Source organism: Thyridium curvatum (genome assembly GCF_004353045.1).
Source record: "Thyridium curvatum strain D216 chromosome Unknown NODE_54_length_294788_cov_77.042876, whole genome shotgun sequence".
In the NCBI taxonomy this organism is placed as follows: Eukaryota; Fungi; Ascomycota; class Sordariomycetes; order Thyridiales; family Thyridiaceae; genus Thyridium; species Thyridium curvatum.
Window position 1 is genome coordinate 36,978 of NW_022156809.1, and position 19,408 is coordinate 56,385.

General features: G+C 57.9%; 5 protein-coding genes across 5 annotated transcripts; 4 read left to right on the plus strand and 1 right to left on the minus strand.

Moving 5' to 3' along the window:
- Positions 1-976: 976 nt before the first annotated feature.
- E0L32_008276 (uncharacterized protein) lies at positions 977-2,055 on the plus strand (the record flags this gene model as incomplete). Its single annotated transcript, XM_031143112.1, has 2 exons — positions 977-1,601; positions 1,736-2,055. The coding sequence occupies 2 exons, from the start codon at positions 977-979 to the stop codon at positions 2,053-2,055; spliced, it is 945 nt and encodes a 314-aa protein (XP_030992418.1).
- A 357-nt stretch (positions 2,056-2,412) lies between these two features.
- E0L32_008277 (uncharacterized protein) lies at positions 2,413-2,970 on the plus strand (the record flags this gene model as incomplete). The annotated part of the gene is made up of 1 exon (XM_031143113.1): positions 2,413-2,970. The coding sequence occupies one exon, from the start codon at positions 2,413-2,415 to the stop codon at positions 2,968-2,970; it is 558 nt and encodes a 185-aa protein (XP_030992419.1).
- Positions 2,971-6,778: 3,808 nt separating this feature from the next.
- E0L32_008278 (uncharacterized protein) lies at positions 6,779-8,285 on the plus strand (the record flags this gene model as incomplete). The annotated part of the gene is made up of 5 exons (XM_031143114.1): positions 6,779-7,281; positions 7,356-7,413; positions 7,477-7,554; positions 7,647-7,908; positions 8,077-8,285. 5 exons carry the CDS (start codon positions 6,779-6,781, stop codon positions 8,283-8,285), a joined length of 1,110 nt encoding a protein of 369 aa, XP_030992420.1.
- Positions 8,286-8,814: 529 nt separating this feature from the next.
- E0L32_008279 (uncharacterized protein) lies at positions 8,815-10,470 on the minus strand (the record flags this gene model as incomplete). The annotated part of the gene is made up of 4 exons (XM_031143115.1): positions 8,815-9,375; positions 9,496-9,737; positions 9,855-10,334; positions 10,407-10,470. 4 exons carry the CDS (start codon positions 10,468-10,470, stop codon positions 8,815-8,817), a joined length of 1,347 nt encoding a protein of 448 aa, XP_030992421.1.
- Positions 10,471-16,455: 5,985 nt separating this feature from the next.
- On the plus strand, positions 16,456-19,174 carry E0L32_008280 (uncharacterized protein; the record flags this gene model as incomplete). The annotated part of the gene is made up of 2 exons (XM_031143116.1): positions 16,456-17,598; positions 17,675-19,174. 2 exons carry the CDS (start codon positions 16,456-16,458, stop codon positions 19,172-19,174), a joined length of 2,643 nt encoding a protein of 880 aa, XP_030992422.1.
- Between the last annotated feature and the right edge of the window lie 234 nt (positions 19,175-19,408).

Sequence of the window (19,408 nt, forward strand, 5' to 3'; positions counted from 1 at the left end):
TAGAGCGCTCACAAGAATGGCCTTAAGCTCCCTCAGATCTGGCCAGTTTCAACAAGACGAAACTTTGCATGAAAGCTCAATGGACCGGCCTGTGCAAGTAATACCCGATTGTCTCGAAGCTTGGCCGCCGGGAGCCAAGCGCTCACAGCGGGGCAACAGGCAACCCCGAAATCCTACAGGGCTGGTTAGCGCATTCCACTGGTGCCCCACTCACTACCGTAGGCACTGTAGCTAGTAGTAAGCGCTCCAGCTAGGGCTACGTTCACCGACCGCCCGGTTGGAGGTCACAGTGGAGGCAGATCACCAAGGCACCAGGCGGGCGAACAAACCGTTACCTCTCAAAATCGCCTGGACAACCTATTATGCTGCCTGGACCTTGAAGCATGATTCTGACATGAGGACAGCCGACTTCTCTGTACCTACCTAATGTATCAGAGGATCGAATGCTTTGCTTTGCTTTGCTTTGCCACCCATGTCAACCTGTGTTTGGACGCCCCGGATCCGCAACACCCCTTCAGCGCGTCTCCTCTGCTGTGCCTTTGCCCATGGGTCCCGGTGAGCCTCTCCCGCCCGGCATCTGTCAACCTGAGCGCCATTGCAATGATGCAATGACATGGCGCATTTCTACTTCACTTTCTGTTGATATGTCCCATTCTGAGTTTTCTTCTTGTCACTCTTGTCGCTGCCAAGCTCCAGTTTACCTCGCCCGGCAAGGCATTTAGGCATCAGCCCCTCGAGGCTTACAGGGCAGAACCCCGATCTCTCCGTCAGGCTGTCTGTCCTCTTCCAGTCATGACTCCTTCTCTTATTTCTACAGCCTCCCCTTCCATTCCCATTTTCTAGAAGCATAGAGATTTCAATTTAAAAAACAGAAGAGTCGTGCCTTCCTTCCCTCAAAACCAATCGCTCTGTTCTTCAACCGCCACGTATTCGTGCCCTCGCGACTTACGTGTCTCACCTACCAACACCTGCAACCATGATCGATCTCTCAGACGCCGACCCCGAGCACAAGCTCGACGCATCACCGTCGCCAGGCGACGTCCTCCCAGTGCCAGGCAAGCCCATCAGAGTAGACTACAAGTCCAAAGACGTCGCCGTGCCGCCCGACTTCCTCGTCGCCGCGCCGCCAGACGCCGCCGGGCCCATCACCATCTCGCACGTCGACTGGGCGGCGACCCCGCTGCCCGAGCGCGAGGGCATGTTCGCCTGCGTGCTCGACAACGTCGCCAGCCCGTCCGAGTGCGCGGCGCTGCTGCGGCTCGCCGAGTCGAGCGTGGCGGCCGACTACGAGGGCAAGATCCGCGCCGGGGAAAGCTGGCAGCCGGCGCTCGTCAACGTCGGCGGCGGCTGGGAGGTGCTGGAGCCCGAGTACCGCAACAGCGACCGCATCATCTGGGACGACCAGGCCGTCGTGGACCGCCTGTGGGAGCGCTGCCTGCGGGCGCCGGGCCTGCGCGAGAGGCTCGCCGTCGTCGACGACGACGACGAGGTCGTGCTGGGCCCGTCGCCGTCGCGGAGGAAGATGGTGCGGCGGTGGGAGATGAGGGGCCTCAACAGGAGGATGCGGTTCCTGAGGTACGGCGCGGATCAGTTCTTTGCACGTAAGCTTTTTTTTCTTTCTTTTTATCCTCCAACCTCGAGTATTCTCGAAGTCGTTTGGTTGTGCTTTTTTTTCTTTTTCTTTCTTTGCCATTGCTACGGAGTCGCTGACACCCTACAATCATCCAAACAACAGCACATTGTGATGCCGCGTACAGAGAACCTGGAACCGACAAGGTAGTCCAGACGCTCTTCACGGTCCACCTGTATCTGAACGATTCGAAGCAGGCTGTCGGTGACAGCGCTGAGCTCGTCGGCGGTGCTACGTCCTTCCTGCCCTCCAACGGGTCGAGGAAGGTGGATGTTGACCCCAAGGCCGGCCGTGTTCTCATCTTCCAGCACCGTGGCCTCTATCACTCTGGCGCAGTCGTTGAGAAGGGGCTCAAGTACACGATGAGGTCGGACCTCTTGTACGAGCTTGTTGAGAGGGACGGGCAGGAGGAAGAGGCTCAGTAAGAGTGCCCTGTAGAAACAGTGGGCCTTTTGATCTACGAAGTAGTCTAATAAAAGATTATTTGCGACATCTTCCCTGGTGTACTACCCATCTTCAACAACCCCGTTACCACTATTTGATCAGGTCCAGTCGCCGTTGATCGAGTAGCTCTCGGGAATGTCGTTGATTTGATGTACTAAAGCCAACGAGGAAGAAAGCGCTGAAGCTGCCACCGCAAATGTGAAACAGGGGTTCTTAACCCCCACTAATCTCCCCCACTACGGGCGGCGCCTTCCGCCCGCCAGTCTTCAACGGACGGCGTCAATTTCCAGGAAGCAGGAGATCCAAGCCCGCAAAGACACATCAAACAATAGAAAAACATGACGATACCGGATGTCGACGATCGGGAGGTCTTCCTCTCCTTCACCCAGCTCCCCGAGGTCGGTCAGTCGCCTACACCAGACCAGCAGCAGCAGCCATGGTACCTCGTGGCCCAAGTCAAGGATGACATGACCATCAACAAGCCCACCCTGGTCCTCACCGACAGGGACGGCTCGCCGTTCGCGCTCGTCTTCGAGGGCCTGGAGCGCGACGGCCTGGACCTGAAGAGGCTGGGCCTCAAGAAGGGCGCCACGGCCGTGGTCCCGCGCGCGCGGCGCACGCCGCCCAAGGAGGCCGGGAAGCGGGGCTTCGTCGCCGTGGAGAAGGGCAGGGCGGCCGAGGTCAGGGCCGTCCCGGGACCGCTGGAGGAAGCCTTGGAGCTGGCGAGGCGGATGCGGGCCATGGACGCGGCCCGGGAGGCCGGGCAGGCGGAGGACCCGTGCGCTGGTGGGTGCGGGAAGGGCGGGGAGGGCGGCGGCCTGGTCAAGTGCACCGGCTGCGGCAGGGTGCGCTATTGCGGCAAGGTGAGTGAAAGTAGTACCTCCGGTGAAGGCTGACGGAGATCAGTGTAGTGCGGTGGCTGGGCTGATGCAGTGAGTTGAAACGCTTACACCTCTTGTCGCAGGAATGTCAGACGAAGAGCTGGACCGAGGGCGGGCACAAAATGGACTGCAAGATGCTACGGGCAATTGACGGCATATGGAAATAGACTCTTTTCGAAACAAATGCATGACCACTGCCTGACAGGTTGGCGATTCGGCTCTGCTTGAGACCCGGGCCCGTTATCCACATGCACCTACAATGCGAACGATAGAAGGATAGATGACTCGTGGCGTTTAGGCATCTGGTAATGCCCTGATTTCAACAACGAGAAACATGGCTCATTGAAAAGTACAGCCGTTGGCAACGGAATTCATGGAGTGCTCACGCGAACTCGATTCATGGTGATGCCTGGTGGTCTCCGACCGAATGCTCACACCCAACGACAACTCTGGGGAGGGACGACGGAGCCAGCTCCGTTGACAACACTGTTCATACCTAACGATAATTCAAAATGCGCCTCCGGAGCCAGGTCCGTCGGCCTTTTTTTCTTGTGTAATGTTGCCTTCCAGTGGTCGTCCTGGAGTAGGACAGCAGACGCAACTCCGTTGGTTGAAAAGTACTGCCGTCCAATGACTGCTTCCGGAGCCACGTCCGTAAACATCTGGTTTTCATGGAATTTGTGTAACGTCAGGCTCCAATGGAAATCTGAGAGGATGTCATTTGTGAACCACCAATATCCAATGGCTGCCTCCGGAGCCACGTCCGTAAATATCTGGTTTTCATGGAATTTGTGTAACGTCAGGCTCCAATGGAAATCCAGGAGAATGTCTGCAGCATTTGTGAAACACCAATATCCAATGGCTGCCCGTAAATATCTGGTTTTCATGAAATTTGTGTAACGTCAGGCTCCAATGGAAATCCAAGAGAATGTCTGCAGGATTCGTGAAACATCGACATCCAATGGCTACCTTCGGAGCCACGTCCGTCAGGATCTCGACTTTCATGAAATTTGTGTAACGTCAGGCTCCAATAGAAATCCAGGAGGATGTCATCAGCATTTGTGAAACATCAGCATCCAATGGCTGCCTCTGCGTCCGCCTGGGCATTTCCTTGCGCCATGTCGACCTCCAGTGACAATCCAGAAAGATGTCTCTGCAGACCCAATGACCGGGCCCGGAGCCAGGTCCGCCAACATCTGGATTTCATGGAATTTGTGTAACATCAAGCTCCAATGACAATCTAGGAGGATGTCTGCAGCATTTGTGGAACGTCAATATCCAATAGCTGCCTCCGGAGCCACGTCCACTTGGACATGTCCTTGCGCCATGTTGACCTCCAGCGACCCTGACGCCCAATGACCGCCCCCGGAGCCACGTCCGCCAGTTTCTCGACTTTCATGGAATTTGTGTAACGTCAGGCTCCAATGGCAATCCAGGAGAATGTCTGCAGGATTCGTGAAACATCAGCATCCAATGACCGCGTCCGGAGCCAGGTCCGCATGAGGGATTTTCCTCCGTGTAACGCAGACTCCCAATCACCGGCTCAGGAGCCAGCTCCGGCTGGGTTCATTCGTGGGACGTCCAGCCAGCCCCTTGCGCGGTGACCGAGTTCTGCGACGCGGGCCTCGAGAATATTTGCCTGCAGCTGGAGACGGAGTTGGAGAACCAGCTCCTGGACAGCCTTGGCGATGATCTACTCCCGGAGCTGGACGAGGTCTTGCGCGACAACCAGTGGGCACGGATGCTGTCGTGACAATCCCGAACCATGCGCCCGGAGCCAGGCCAGCCTGGGCCGTGCGCAACGCCGAGCTTCAATGACGTCGAGCCAGGAGGGTGTTTGTCGAATTTGTGTAACCCGAACACCCAATGACAATCTGCAGGCATGTCTGCATATCTCGTATAACAGTGTCCTCGAATCACAGCCTCTGGAGCCAGCTCCGGCTCAGCTTGATCGCGGATGCCCAATGGCCATCCAGAATTCTGCTCCCGGAGCCATGCCCGCCCCGGTTGCACGCCCTTGTACCCTTGTACGTGTGGAATCGAGACGCTTGTCCACGGTCCCTGCGCGCGAGCTCAATCACTGGTACTAGAGCACGGTCTGATCCTCCAGAGGCGAAATTACATGGGTACAGGAGCCCCACGGCGTGTGGGCGTGTGTGTGTGCGTGTGTGCATGTGCGCGCGCGAGATGTGTTCTCACAGCCCGTCACTTGGTTCTGGGATGTTGATCTTCAATGATGCTCCAGAGGGATGTTTGTCAAATTTGTGTAACCCTGATACCCAATCATAGCCTCCGGAGCCAAGTCCGCATGGAATTTTCTGTCCGTGTAACGAAGACTTCCAATCACCACCCCCGGAGCCAGCTCCGGGTCTGGCCAAGCTTGCGAAGCTCAACATCAAGGTGCACACCGCGGCGCGCCTTGAGAGCGCCGTCTATTCCAATAACGGACAACCAATGGCAGCCTAGAGATATGCTCCCAGAGCCAGGTGTGCCTGAGTTGCGTATGCCAGGGTTGTGTGTGGTGTTGATCTACAACGACCATCCAGATGGCACTGGGATGTTTGTCGAATTTGTGTAACCCGAACATCCAATGACAATCTGCGGGCATGTCTGCATATCTCGTGCAACGTTGTCCTCGAATCACCGCCTCTGGAGCCAGCTCCGGCTGTGCTCATTCGTACGCAATGTTGGCCTCCAATGACAATTCAGGAGGAGGTGCGCCAGCTGCACATGCAGTGCAACATTGACGCCCAATGACTGCTTCCGGAGACAGGTCCGTTCGAAAAATTTCTCTGCGTAACGTAGACTTCCAATTACCATTGGAGGGCACCTCAGGAGCTCGCTCCGACTGATTTCATTTGCAGACGTCGTCCAATGACAATCCGGACCGCGCCTCCGGAGTCAGCTCCCGGCACAAAAGTGGGGCACACCCTGCCGACGGGCGGCCCGGAGATCGTTATCCGGAGTGCCGGCACACTCGGAAGTCGGCGACAAATGTTCATTCAGCGGACACCCGCTTCCAATACATTGAGCCAGATGCTCAGGCGCATTATTGCTGACAATCTTGAGAGAAACAGCTCTGGAATAGAGGCCAGGAGATGGGCCTGATTTGTGATTGGCGGTACTCTTCACGGACGGCTGTCCGGCTGATGCTATTGGATGGATATGGAAAAGGCTCGGGCCCGGCCACAAGACGCTGGAAAAGATCAGAGACGGGGGCCGATTGGCATTTCCGCGCCACGGACCCGCTGATAAGCATGCCATTGGCGTGACAAAGTCCATGGCGTACCTCTTTGTGCAGAGCTGAAACTGCTGCTCTGGTTTCCCAGCGGCTGGAGGGAACATTCCGGGGCGGGCAGGCGTTTGATTGGGCAATCAAAAAGCTCGTTTTCGTGGTGCATCTACAAAAGCAATTCTCTTGTGCGGCGCGACGTAGGAGAATGGCTCTTTGGTAATTTGTGAACCATATCACAGAGTCGAGTTCCTTTGATGCGCCTTCAGACATAAATAAGAGCCAGTTTCCCCACTCTCCCGGTTCCTCGGCCCTCCAGGCAAGCGTTTCCCGAGACCTGACACTACCAGCCCCACATAGCCTCTTCCGGCTCCTACCCCATTCCCCCTCCCCAACATCCCCCATCTACTTAGGTACTTGTAGTACCCTGTGTCCCAGATCGTGCCATGGTCATACCCGTTCTCTTATCCTGGCCGGAGGTGCAACCTTGTTTATGCGAGGATTGCGTTAGGCAATACACTGTCGTCGACGAGGACGAGGAAGAAGACCCCCAACCCTCCCCACCTCCTTCCTTGCTACGTAGACCAAAGAATGGCGGCGGCGGCGGCGGCGGCAGTGGACCCTACTCCGGCCTCCCAGCGGGCGCTGGTGGTCAAGGACAAGCCCCAGTACAGCAATCCCCGGCCGGGCTTCAAGGGCGGGCCCCGGAACGGGCACTGGGGCGCCGAGCTGGACCCGGGCTTCGCCACGGCGAAGTCGGCCGTCGACGGCGCCATCGCGTCCATCTGGGCGACGGGGACCTGGGAGGCCTTCCGCCAGGCGTGGCTCGCGCCCGTGCCCGTGCCCGACGACTGCCCGCAGCCCGGCCGCGACGTCGAGCAGTCTTTGCGCGCCGTGCCCGTCCGCGACGGCGCCGAGGTCGAGATCCAGATCTCTAGGAAAGTCGGCGACCCGGCCCCGCCCGGCGGCAAGGTCCTCGTGCTGAGGACGCACGGCGGCGGGTGGGCGACGGGCGGCCACGCGACCGAGATGGTGGAGAACTTGAAGACGGTGGGCGTGGGCGGGCTCGTCATGGTCAGCGTTGACTACCGGCTGTGAGTGTGATCTTGTCCCCTCGTCGACGGGAGAGATGCTTTGCTTTTGCTGACACTTTTCTGTGATGTACTAGTGCGCCGGAGTACCCATTCCCTTATGCGGTCAATGATGCGTTTGATGTGCTCAAATGGGTAAGTTTTGTCTCCGTTCGAGACCTTGGAAGACATCAGGTGCTGACACAATTGACCCAATAGTGCAAGGCCCACGCCTCGGAGCTGGACGTCAACCCAGAGAAGATCATCCTGCTGGGAGGCAGCGCTGGTGCCAACATGGTAAGCCAAAAACACCACCACACTTGGCCTACCTCGTCGTGGATTCTATCAAGTAGAGTGACCCGCCATTGACACTACCCAAACAAACACAGTCCATCGTCCTGAGCCTCATGGCCCGCGAGGAGGGCGTCACGGGCATCATCGGCCAGGTGCTCGACTACCCGACCTCGTGCCACCCCAAGTTCTTTCCCAAGGACAAGTACGAGCTCGAGAGCTACGACCAGCACTACGACGCCTCGGTCGTCAACTCGCTCCTCATGGAGACCTTCCTCGACGCGTACGACCCGGACCCCAAGCCCGACTGGCGACACTCGCCACTGCTCGTCGACTCGTGCAAGGGCCTGCCTCCAGCTTGTACGTGGCAATTTCCATCTCTGCCTCTCTGCCTCTCTTTCTCTCCCTCCCTCTCCCTCCCTTTCTCTTCCTCCCTCTCCCTCTCACTCCCATTCTCTCTTCTCATCCACCCATCCGAGTGGCATCGACCCGCTCTTGTACCGATAAGCTAACGCTCCCCCAACCCAGTCGTCCAAGTCGCCGGTGCCGACCCTCTGCGCGACGAGGGCATCGCCTGGGCGGAGCGCCTCGAGGCCGACGGCGTCCCCGTCGAGCTGCACGTCTACAAGGGCCTGCCCCATTTCTTCTCTGCCGTCGTCGCGACGCTGCCTCAGACCAAGCTGTTCCTCGACCGGCAGGCCGCGTGGATCAAGAAGACCATCGCCTCCTCGTCCTAGATTATGGGTGGTTGGTGTATTCCTGCGTCTCTCTCCAGGAAAAGAATTGATGCTCTTTCAAACGCGCTTATCCATGTTTTCTGCCTGCCCATTTCACGAATCTCAAATCATAATGAAAAATGTATGTAGAGAATTTCTATCGTTCCCTAGCAACCCTTTCATGTGACTCTGTTTGTGGTATCAAGTGCGTTCTATCCTACGATCCAGTGCAAGATAAGATCCAGCTCAATCGCCGAATCCCAATTATTCATTTGCATCCCTGTTCCATTTGCTGAAGCTGCCAACGCTTAACGCATGCCTTTTAGCGATTCTGCTTGTAATAAGCAGAGAAATCAAATACCGCTTTATCCTGCTGTGAAGCGGGAAAAAAAAGAGAGAACAAAAGAAATGCATTACACGCCAGTGAAAAAGACAAAACAAGTATGCTTCATGGTCTTGAAACGTCAAATATACACCCTCCCCAACAATATTCTTAACATTTCCCTCCCTCCCTCCCTCATCGTCGCACACCGGTGGGGTATTCATGTTCTCACACGCCGAAGCTCATCCAGGCAAACACGCCCGTCGCGCAGGCCATGACGAGGAGCGTGAGGAACGCGGCGCCGGCCTTCTCGGCCGCCGTGACGGGGGCGGGCTTGCCGAGCAGGGTGTCGCTGCCCTCGCCGGCGTTGGCGTTGCCGACGCTCGTGCCGCCCGTGGCGTTGGTCAGCGGCGGGGCGGCGCCGTCGATGAGCAGCGAGGACACGGCGGCCAGCACGTCCATCTGCTGGCCCGCGCCGACGCTGTTGTCAAACGCCTTCATGTGCCACTGGAAGCCGCAGGTGCGGCCGTCGCTGCCGCCCGTGCACGTCTGCACCGCGGCGGCGGCCGAGGTCTGCAGCGTGGCCATGATGGTCTGGCGCGTCCAGGGGCACAGCTGGGCCACGTTGACGAGCCAGCGGTGGACGTAGCCCTTGAAGGAGAGCATGTCGGTCGTGCAGGTCATGCCCGTCTCGCAGGCGATCTCGAAGGCGATGCTCTGCGGGAAGAAGGTGTTGAGGGTGGCGTTGAGGAGGCCGTCGACGCGCGTCTTCCAGATGGGGTCCTGGGTCTGTGTGGAAAGGATTAGAGGGATGACTTCTTGGGTGGTTGTTGTTCAAAAAGATTTGGATAAGGGGTGGATGGGATAATGGATGGGAGGAGGGAGCTAAGAAAAAAAAAGACAACCTACATGGTTCCACATGTGTGCCGCGCCCTGGATGAAGACGCCGTTGTTGTACGAGAACTGCGCCTTGTTGATGTCGGTGCAGTTGGTCTCGACGTGCGCGCCGTCGTAGATCTGGTATTCGGGGGTCATATAGCCCACCTCGTTTATCCAGTTCCACGTCTTGACGGCCCAGTCCGAGTAGGTCGTGTTGCCGGTGTACCGCGCCAGCCTCGCGCCCAAGTTGAAGAAGATGCCGTTGGCGATACCTGTCCAACAGAATTACATTCAGGTTAGCCCGGACCTTGTCTCTCTCTCTCTCTCTCTCTCTTTCGCTTTTGATTTGAGTTCCCATAGGACTGCAAAAAGACTGTTTTGCTACGTACTGTTCTTGTAGTTGTAGCCGGCGTTGGCAAAGGGGATCTGCCACCGGAGGCCGCCGCCGCAGGTGCTGTCGTGGCGCTCGGGGCTGGCCTGGGTGTTGAAGACGGCCTGGGCGAGGGCGAGCCACTGCGGCTTGTCGGCGGGCGGGTTGGGGAAGTTGACCTCGGCGGCGAGCATGGCGGACATGCCCCAGAAGCCCTGGTCGTCGTTGCCGAGGGAGGCGGTCACGTTCGGCGGCATGTAGTTGGCGTTGGGGCCGACCTGGAACAGCATGGCCTGGGAGACGACGTCGTTGTACGTCGCGTCGCCCGTGTAGTGCCAGTAGTCCATCATGGTGCCCCAGAGGGCGCCCGCCTCCCACCAGTAGTAATCGCCGGCGGGCGGCGGGCCGGGCAGGATCCCGGGCGTCTGGCCCGACAGGTTGCCCTTGTAGTAGCTCATGAGGTCGTAGGCGAGCGTGCGCCCGGACGATTTGATGTCGGCTGTGATGCAGATGGTGTGGTTAGCGGGGTACCTGTCAGCGCTGTTCCTGCTGCTGATCCATGCATGCCTACCTACCTTAGGTAGGGCTGTGTGTGTGCTTGGCTCCCGAGAGATCTCACCGAGATCTCTTGGCATTGTGGGGTTCGTGGGGGGATTTTCGAGATTGAACATCAAAATCGACTCGACTTACATTCCGAACTGGTACTGTACGGTGTCACGGCGGCGTCGACGAGGCCGCCGACAAGAAATGCCGCTGAGGCGGCGAACAGCACGGGGTGCTTCATGGCGATGCTGTTTTGCGATAATCGGTTGGTGTTGTGGTGGTAACGAGCGACTCGGGGTCCCCGGGGGACAAAGGCCCAAAATTAAGTGGCCTGCTGGGAGCGGTGGGCCTCTGAGCGAGCGTCCTCGGCGGTCGAGGAGCTTTGGCCGGTTCTTTCACTTTGTGCCTTATCTCGATATGTATGCCAGAATGCGAGCAATGAAAGAAAAAGGGTATCGAGAGAGAGAGACAGAGAGAGAGAGAAGAGAAGAGCGAATTCTGCGAGTTGATGATGATGCTGGTGATGGAAAACTTGGCAACAAAGAAAGGTACACAAAATCCAGGGGAAGCGAGCAGAGAGAGAGGCCCGCACCGGAGACCCTGTCTGGCTTGGATTACGACGCCTTTTGGCGCAAGCGCTGCTCTTCTCCAATGAGGCCACACCCAAATTAAGCAACGACTGACGCATGCTCCTCGTGCTAGCGGGCTTCAACCACGGGACTAAGGCGCCACTGACACGCTGGAGAGAAGTCCCGGGAAAGGGGGGCTGGCATGGAAATGGCTAGCCTACACGAATTTCCTCGTTCCGGGCTGGCAGTTCTTCGGGTGCGCCGCGACGCCAAAAAGCCATGGTTCACCAGCCAAACTTTGTTGCATGCCAACCCGAACCCGGGTATCAAGCCACACGCAGACTAACACAGACGACGTGGAGCGGCAGGTAGGTAGATCGTGATGCTAAATTTAGCACCCAAGAGAGGAGGAGGCAGAGAGGAGGCAGAGGGAGACCAACGTAGGGAGATCAACGGATCCCTAGATATTGGGACTTTTGCGTGTTGCCAGACACACCCACGTTCCCCCATCGTCAATGCCGATCTGCCGGCGGTGGCAGCGGCACTTGTTCGTTGGTGGTGAGCGCCCGGAAACTGGCGCAGATCAGCTTCTCATAACCCGGATTCCCCCACGTCGGTTGAACTGTTCGTCTCTTGCTGGATCCACGTAGTGAAAGAAGGGGAATTGAGTTCTCTTCTTCTCTGTTACTCTGGTTGTCTGAGAATGGCAGTAGTCCCGCATTGGTGGCCCCTTCCGCGCTGGCAGACACGGAGGTAAATTATGGATAGTTCACGTGCCATCGCTGCCACCTCTTTAAAGGACAAGCCAAGTCGCGCACACGACCCAAGAAGCCTCATCGGAATGGCAGGATAGTGTTTCCTATTTTTCTTGGTTTAATTCCGCACCCATCCTGCACGTCTGAGCGACACGATGTCCCAAGATCCGGGGAATTTCTTGGGTGTTGCATGGGTGAAAAAGCTTGTCTGTCTTGGCCCTAGCTAGTCGAGCTGCCGCGCGTCATGGTCTCGGAAGTTCGGCACGATGCAATGGGCAGAGAGAGAGCCCCTTATTCTCTTGATATATAAGGCAAACCCAACCCTACCCAGATCGCGAGCACGCGCATTCACAGCAGTCCAGTCGTCTTCTCCCCAGCGGCCGTTTCGTGGTGCTCTGAGCGAACCCCGAATCCCCGCAAAGCTCCATACAATTTTCTTCAATTACTAGTCCCCCAGTCCTGAAGCTTGGGAATGGACATATTTGACATACTTGACAGTACTCGGAGACCATTCAAGCCAGGGAATTCCGTTCAAGGCACAAAACCAACGTGAAAAGCTTACTTACAGTATCTTTGCATGTGCGCTGTGCACCGCACGCAGCCAAACAGACCCGTGATGTTCAGTCACGGCCGCCCGTCAGCATTTCACGGGCCACATGCCGGACCATCATCAGGACACGCCCTTCGTGCCCTGACACCCTATGCCGCATTGCCCAATACCATACCATACTTTGGGCAGTTCAAAATATGACAGCAAAGCCATGGTCGGCAGGTGGGTTCGAGGGTTGCGCCTCTGGTAAAGGAGGACCATCGAATGATGCTTTGGCATTTACTCATTCATCATGCCTGTGCTGGCGGCGGTTCGAGACCGCTCTTGGCCTGTAATCCCAGCGCCTACTTGGTCCAATTGACCAACCCTTTGATTTCGAGAATCCTGCGTTTCTCGAATGCACACTGCAAAGGGCGCAGCCAAGTCGATGTCAGGTGCGTGCTCTGGAATTCTCGTGTCGAGAGTGCTGCGTGCCGCTGCAAGACAAGGGGACAAGACAAGGATTGCAGGGTCGAAAATGGCTCAAGGTCTACTTGTACTCCGCACGTCCACAAGAACCGAGGTGCAGAAGCGAAGCGATGGCCAGGGTAGGGCACAGCTGCAGCCGTCCGTTTGGAATTAGGACCGTGCCGCTTGACAGCAAACCCGCGAGGGCCCAAGAGAATGAAAAGCTGGTCGCGTGGGACCGACCCCTAGGAGTCGATTGCGAGCAAGGTTTCTCGTCGATCTAATCCATTTGTGGCGCATGAGCGGTAAGTATGAAGCCAATTGTAGGCCTGTAGCGCTCGCTGTGAGCAAAGTTGCCCAAGCTTCCAAGTTCAGCACCAGGCACCAGGCAAGACCTGCACAAATCGAGATTTTTTTCGTAGGAAAAGCAAATGCAAAACAGAACTGTTTCTTGAGCGGGAGGCCTCCTATGCTTTTTAAACCACTCCACAGAGCTAATAATAGGTACCTAATTGAAATTTGTTTAAAGGGTGACCCTAGCCAGTGCCAATGCCCAGACTTTCTCGAAGCTTGCAAGGTCTCGCTCGACTCGTATGAAAAAAGGAGACCGCAAACGCCAAATTGTCACCAATGGTCAGTGCTAGGGGGGGGGAGAAAACAAGAAAAAGCGGGTACAAGTGCCGCGCAGCGAGCCAAGCAATGAAACCACAGTCCCACAGGTAATAAACGAGCATTGACCAAAATGTGCAGAACGGCGGGAGGGAAAACAGGACCCTCAATTTCCGATCGTTCTTCGATCTCCAAGCACGTGGCAGACAGCGTTTCAGAAAGACCAGAGCCGATCCTACGTTCCCAGCCGACGTCGGACGGAACATGGGTGCACTCGACAAGTACAAGTACCTCCCAAGGACTGCACTGCACGCCCTCCGTCCAACCAACTCCAGCCCCGCCAGGCTCCCGCTCCGTGAGACAGACGAGGCGAGCACGGAGGCCGAACTGGCCACTCCTGAGCGCGCTGGCCAGCCCGGAGATCTGCTTCGGGCATGGTCAGCGACGCCACCGTCCAGGACTATCGGCCGTCAACCCTGGCCCTCAAGAAGCAACCATCTCTCCATTGTCCTTTTAGGGTTGTTGTGTGGAGGGGGGATTTTTCAAAAAAGACGCAAAAAGTGACCGGCTATTCGGCGCTGATAGGTGTGCTGGCTGCCCACCGCATTTCATAACTGCCAACTGGGGGCCAAGAGCGAGCTGACGTCTACCGTTTTGCAACGTCTCCATGAGGAGTGCCAAGGCGCGCGCTCGCTTGTGACATACGTACAAGTACAGTCGAGGTGACATACCAGTTCAGCTGTCCTCTTTGCGGCGCACACACCGCTCTGTCTCTACGACGAAGGAAGGGAACAACATATCGACAACAGCGTAGCCTGGAGAGCTCGTGTGTGCAAGCTTGAGGTGTGTGTCAAGCTCGCGCTTAAGCTGGAGAGCAGAAGCTTGGAGGGTCCCCACATCAAATGTGCAGCAGGCTGCAGCACTGAGATTCACACAATGTATTGTACGAGAGGGCGCGGGAGCCGTCAATTCCGGGGCGCCGCGCGCACAGGCCGCCAAATGGCCAGCGGCTGGTCTAGACCGCACGCCAAGACATTTCTTGAATTTATCTCCCGTTTCACTGGGCTGAGCCTGGTGGACCGTCGGTGAGGCAGGTAAGTTTAGCGCATTCCCACAGGCCAATGAGCGCCCCCGTTTCCCCTCCGATCTCTCTGAATGAGGAAGGGAGCTGCTGGAATTGGCCTGTTTGAGGATGATCGCAGAACCACAGTTTTCTTGATAGGTGAAGCGGGGAGAGAGGCAAGAGAGGAGGGAACAGCACACGTATTCTCTGAATTTCCCTGAATCCCAGTTGTCTCTCGACGATCTGGCCATGGCAATGGCACGCGGCGCAGGATGGATGTTGGTACACCGATGGGGAGGGAGGAGAGAAACATTTGCTCCACTCGCACCCCCCTTCTTCACTCCACGCCGCCCCCCTCTTCCAAAACTCTCAGGGTCCCTCCCCTCACCGTCTTCTTTGGGAAACAAAAAGCGTATCGTGGGCTGGCTGTAAAGGTGCAGGGAGGGCCTGGACCGTTCCGCCACTGTGGTCCCAAAACGGATGCTGGCCAAGCTCGATGGGGGCATCGTGTGCCCGACCGGCGGGAAGCTTCAGCTGCCCCTCGATCGAGCGAGCCTCCAAGCGTTCCAGGTGGGTTCGGACGGACGGTGTACCGGCTGGTCGGGGCTTGCAGCTAGCTGTACAACCCTCGCTGTATCTCGCTCGGTTTCGATCGATCTTTTGCTGGGTACACGGTGAGCGAATGACGAGTACCCAGGTTGTCATTCGCAGGGGGAAAAGGCGTCCACTTAGCAATGTGCAAGTAGGTACTGGCAATGTCTGGCATGCGCTCTTGTTTCTTCTTGTCGTCTATCTATCATGCCACCCAATGTCATGTCAGTTTTGTGAAGATCCCACTCTCCTACAAGCGATCCCGGCGCCTGGCGCCCAAACAGCAGAGACAAGATGAAGCAGCTCCGCTTCCTTCATTTTGGCTCATTTTGGAGTGAGGCTGTGCAGCTCAAAGCTACCCCCATCGGACTAATTCCTCGGCAGTATTTGTGCCTGTCAATTTCCTGTGAGGACTCGACCATGCAGCAGAGAGAACAATGGATGCCAACCGTTACCTTGTTTGGGGACCTACCACCGAAGCTTGACCTTGTTGCTCGCAGGGCCCTGAGGGTGTGTACCTACACATCCTGCACGTCCTGCACATCCAGTATGTACAAACGTGCTACCAGCTCCGTCTCCATTTTGCCCACTCTTGGGTGTTGGTGCCGCTGAAATGTCACTACTCTCTTCGTTCTTAGTGTGCTTTTTTATTTCTTCTCGAGCTGTAACTTTGTGCCTATGCCCTCTTGGTCCTGGTTCCCCGGCCTTCCACCACCAGCTTGCATACAGCTCTCCACCGTCGGGTCTCTCTCCCGCCCCTGCACATGCACACACCAGGACCGCCTTTTGGCTTTTTCGATACATCGACACCACTAGAGTCTAAACCGTACACAGCACGCGCGCACATATACACTTCCGATTACGACTACTGGTGCTTTCTCCCTGTTGCCATCTGTCTGCCACCTACATACACATTACTGCTTCCTGATCCTTACACCTCTCCTGCTGCTGCTGCTGACTTGCCTCTCGAACAACACCACGTTGTCCTTGCATGATCCGCCTCCCGCCTCCCGCCTGTCTGTCTCGCCCCGGTGCCGTTCCTCTCGCCTCGAGCCTTCCAACTACCCAGCAGGCCTCGCCGTAGATGGAAATGTGTAACCTACTTCCTCTGCAAGCACCAGTCGTCGTCGTATCGCACCCGGCACTGCAGCACAACCTGCTGCACCATGTGAAGTGCTCCTCGAAGCAGCGCCAGATAGACTTCCGTGTTCTCGTTGATTGATACTTGCTTTTGCTCCTCTCGGCAGCACTTCCTCCTGCGGCGAGACCGCAATATTACTTATTATTATCCATACTCTTCGAACATCATTCACCACCCATATCTTCGCCTTTCTAGACAGCAGGAACCTTGGCTGGACGCTCCTGTCTCCTTGCCGCACGCACTAATATCTTACTCGGCACCCTGCCATATCTATACCACTCTTTTAATTATTGCAGCCTAATCCGGCCTCTCTATCCTTCAGAGATCACCAAAATATTTGCCAATACACCTCATGGCGTCGTATCTGGGTGGCAGGAATGCCCGCGGCGTCACCAAAGCCCAGCTCGACGAGGTGTGCCGCGTTATCCGGAGCACCCCGATCATCGACAACCATGCTCACCCCCTGCTCAAAACCGAGATGCTCAGCCGGAAGCCCCTGCTGAACATGGCCACAGAGGCCCACGGGGACGCCATCCACGCCACGACCACCAGCCTGGCCCACCACCGCGCCGTGAAGCAGCTCGCCTCCGTCCTCGACTGCGGGCCGACGTGGGAGTCGGTCGTGGCGGCGATCGAGCAGAAGCGCATCGAGTGCCCGGACGACTGGGTGTCCGAGTGCCTCGACGGCATCGAGACGATCCTGCTCGACGACGGCCTCGACGACGAGGACGACGTGTACGACTACGCGTGGCACAACAACTTCACGCGCGGCGGCAGCTGCAAGCGCATCGTCCGCATCGAGGCCGTCGCGACCGAGATCATCGACCGCCACGGCCGCGCCTTTGACCAGGACGGCCCGGACGTCGACGACGTCTTCGACAACATGCTCGAGGAGTTCGACACCCAGATCAAGCAGGCGATCGCCGACCCCGAGGTCGTCTCGTTCAAGTCGGTCATCTGCTACCGCACGGGGCTGAAGGTGCCTAAGGTTGTCGACATCGCCGCGGCGAGAGAGTCGTTTGCCGACATCATGATGGGCTACGAGGAGAGCGGCAAGTTCAAGCGGCTCCAGCACGAGGGCCTCAACGACCTGTTCGTCCACCACACCGCCGTCCTGATCCGGCAGAGCCAGGCCCGCCACAAGAAGCCGATCCAGTTCCACACGGGGCTCGGCGACAACGACATCACCCTCGCCAAGGCTTCGCCGTCGCACCTGCAGGAGTTCATCCGCGCCTACCCGACCGTGCCGATGGTGCTCCTGCACGCCAGCTACCCCTTCACGCGGGAGGCCGGGTACCTGGCCAGCGTCTACGCCAATGTCTACGCCGACATTGGCGAGGTCTTTCCCTTTGTCAGCCGGGACGGGCAGGAAGGCGTCATCAGGCAGATCCTGGAGCTCTGCCCGTGGTCCAAGATCCTCTGGAGCACAGACGGACACTGGTTCTCGGAAACGTACCTGCTGGCGGTCATGCAGGTCCGCGAGTGCTTGGAGACGGTAGGTCCCGAACCGGACGGGGGGTTCCTGGAAAAAAGTCTGTCTGGATGGATGGGAAGCTAATTCCGGTGCGCAGGTGCTGTGCGATTACGTTCGAAAAGGGCACTTGGGCTGGCGGGCGGCGGTCCAGCTGACGAGAGACGTCTTCTTCAACAACTCGAATAAACTCTACCAGCTGGAGCTCGAGTTCGAGGAGCTTGACAGCGACGGCCTCACGACGCCGGGAAGCGCGCCAGATGGCAGGCGGACGGACCTCGAGGTGTTGGAGTTCTTCATGAGGGGTCGCGAGATTCCCGATTTTGTGCGGATCTCCTGGCTCGATTACACGGCGACCCCTCGCATGCGCATGGTGCCGTACGGTCGATTTGTCAGTCTGCTCGAGGAGGGAAAGCCGGTCGACATTGGCATCACAAAGGCCGCGCTCGGTCTGCTGCAGAATGACACGATGGTTCAGGGAGCGAGTGCGACAGGAGAGTACAGGATACATCCGGACTTTTCGTCCCTGAAGCCGGGGCCGATTCAGGGGCACATCAGCATGTGCGGCGAGTTCCGTGAGAAAGACGGGTCCCGGGTCGCCCTGTGCCCACGCTCGCAGCTGATTCGCGCCACGGAACTGGCCCTCCAGCAGGAGCTCAAGTTTCTCATCGGGTTTGAAATAGAGTTTCTCCTCGTCCAGCGCACCGGGACCGGGTCGGACAGGCGATACGAGACCCTGACCAACGACGGCCACTCTTGGTCTACGTCACACTACTTCGCCGACCCCAAGGTCTCGGCTCTGCTCAAGAGCATGGCCACCGACCTGAACAGCATGGGAATCCAAGTCGAGCAGATCCACACCGAAAGCGCGGCCGGGCAGTTCGAGCTCACACTCGCTCCGCTGCCGCCGGTCGAGGCCGTCGACACCCTCGTACACGCGAGAGACGTCATGTCGGCCCTCGCCGTGGCCGCAGGCTACAAGATGACGCTGCACCCCAAGCCGTTTGCCCACGCGGCCGGGACGGCCGCGCACGTGCACATGTCCATCGCGAGCCCCCACGGCGACAGGCCCAAGGTGTACGAAGCGTTCTACGCCGGCATCCTCCGGCACCTGCACGCCCTCACGGCCTTCACGGCCAGCAGCCCGGCCAGCTACGAGCGGCTCGCGGACAGCGTGTGGGCGGGCGGGCGGTGGGTGGCCTGGGGCACGCAGAACCGCGAGGCGGCGCTGCGCAAGATCGAGGGCAGCCACTGGGAGCTCAAGTCGATGGACGGCCTGGCCAACCCGTACATGGCGCTCGGTGCCGTGCTGCTGGCCGGCGCGGCCGGCGTCGTGCGCGGCGAGGAGATGGTCTGGCGCGACTGCGAGCTCGACCCGGCGCGCATGACGGACAACGACAGGCGCGAGATGGGCGTGCGCGACCGGCTGCCCGAGTCCCTGGGGCAGGCGCTCGAGGCCCTGCGCGCCGACGGGGACCTGGTCAAGATCATCGGCCCGGAGGTGGTGGAGAGGTACGTCGCTGTCAAGGAGGCCGAGGCCAGGATGCTGGCCGAGATGGGGGAGGAGAAGAGGCGCGAGTGGATTATGGAGCGGTATTGATTGATTGATTGATGGAAGAGGACATGGCATGCATTGTGGGAATGGAAAGGGGCTGGCTCACAGGCTTTTTGGGCGGGGAAGGTCATCGAGATGAAATTGGGAATAGCGAGGAGTTCTGAGGGTGGGCGATCTGCAAGGGGACGCTGAGTTGCTGGGTCCTGGATGAATGATAATAGAAGCATGAGATGTCTTGAATATCTACGGATTGCATCTTGTCCTGGGTCTTGTTTGTGT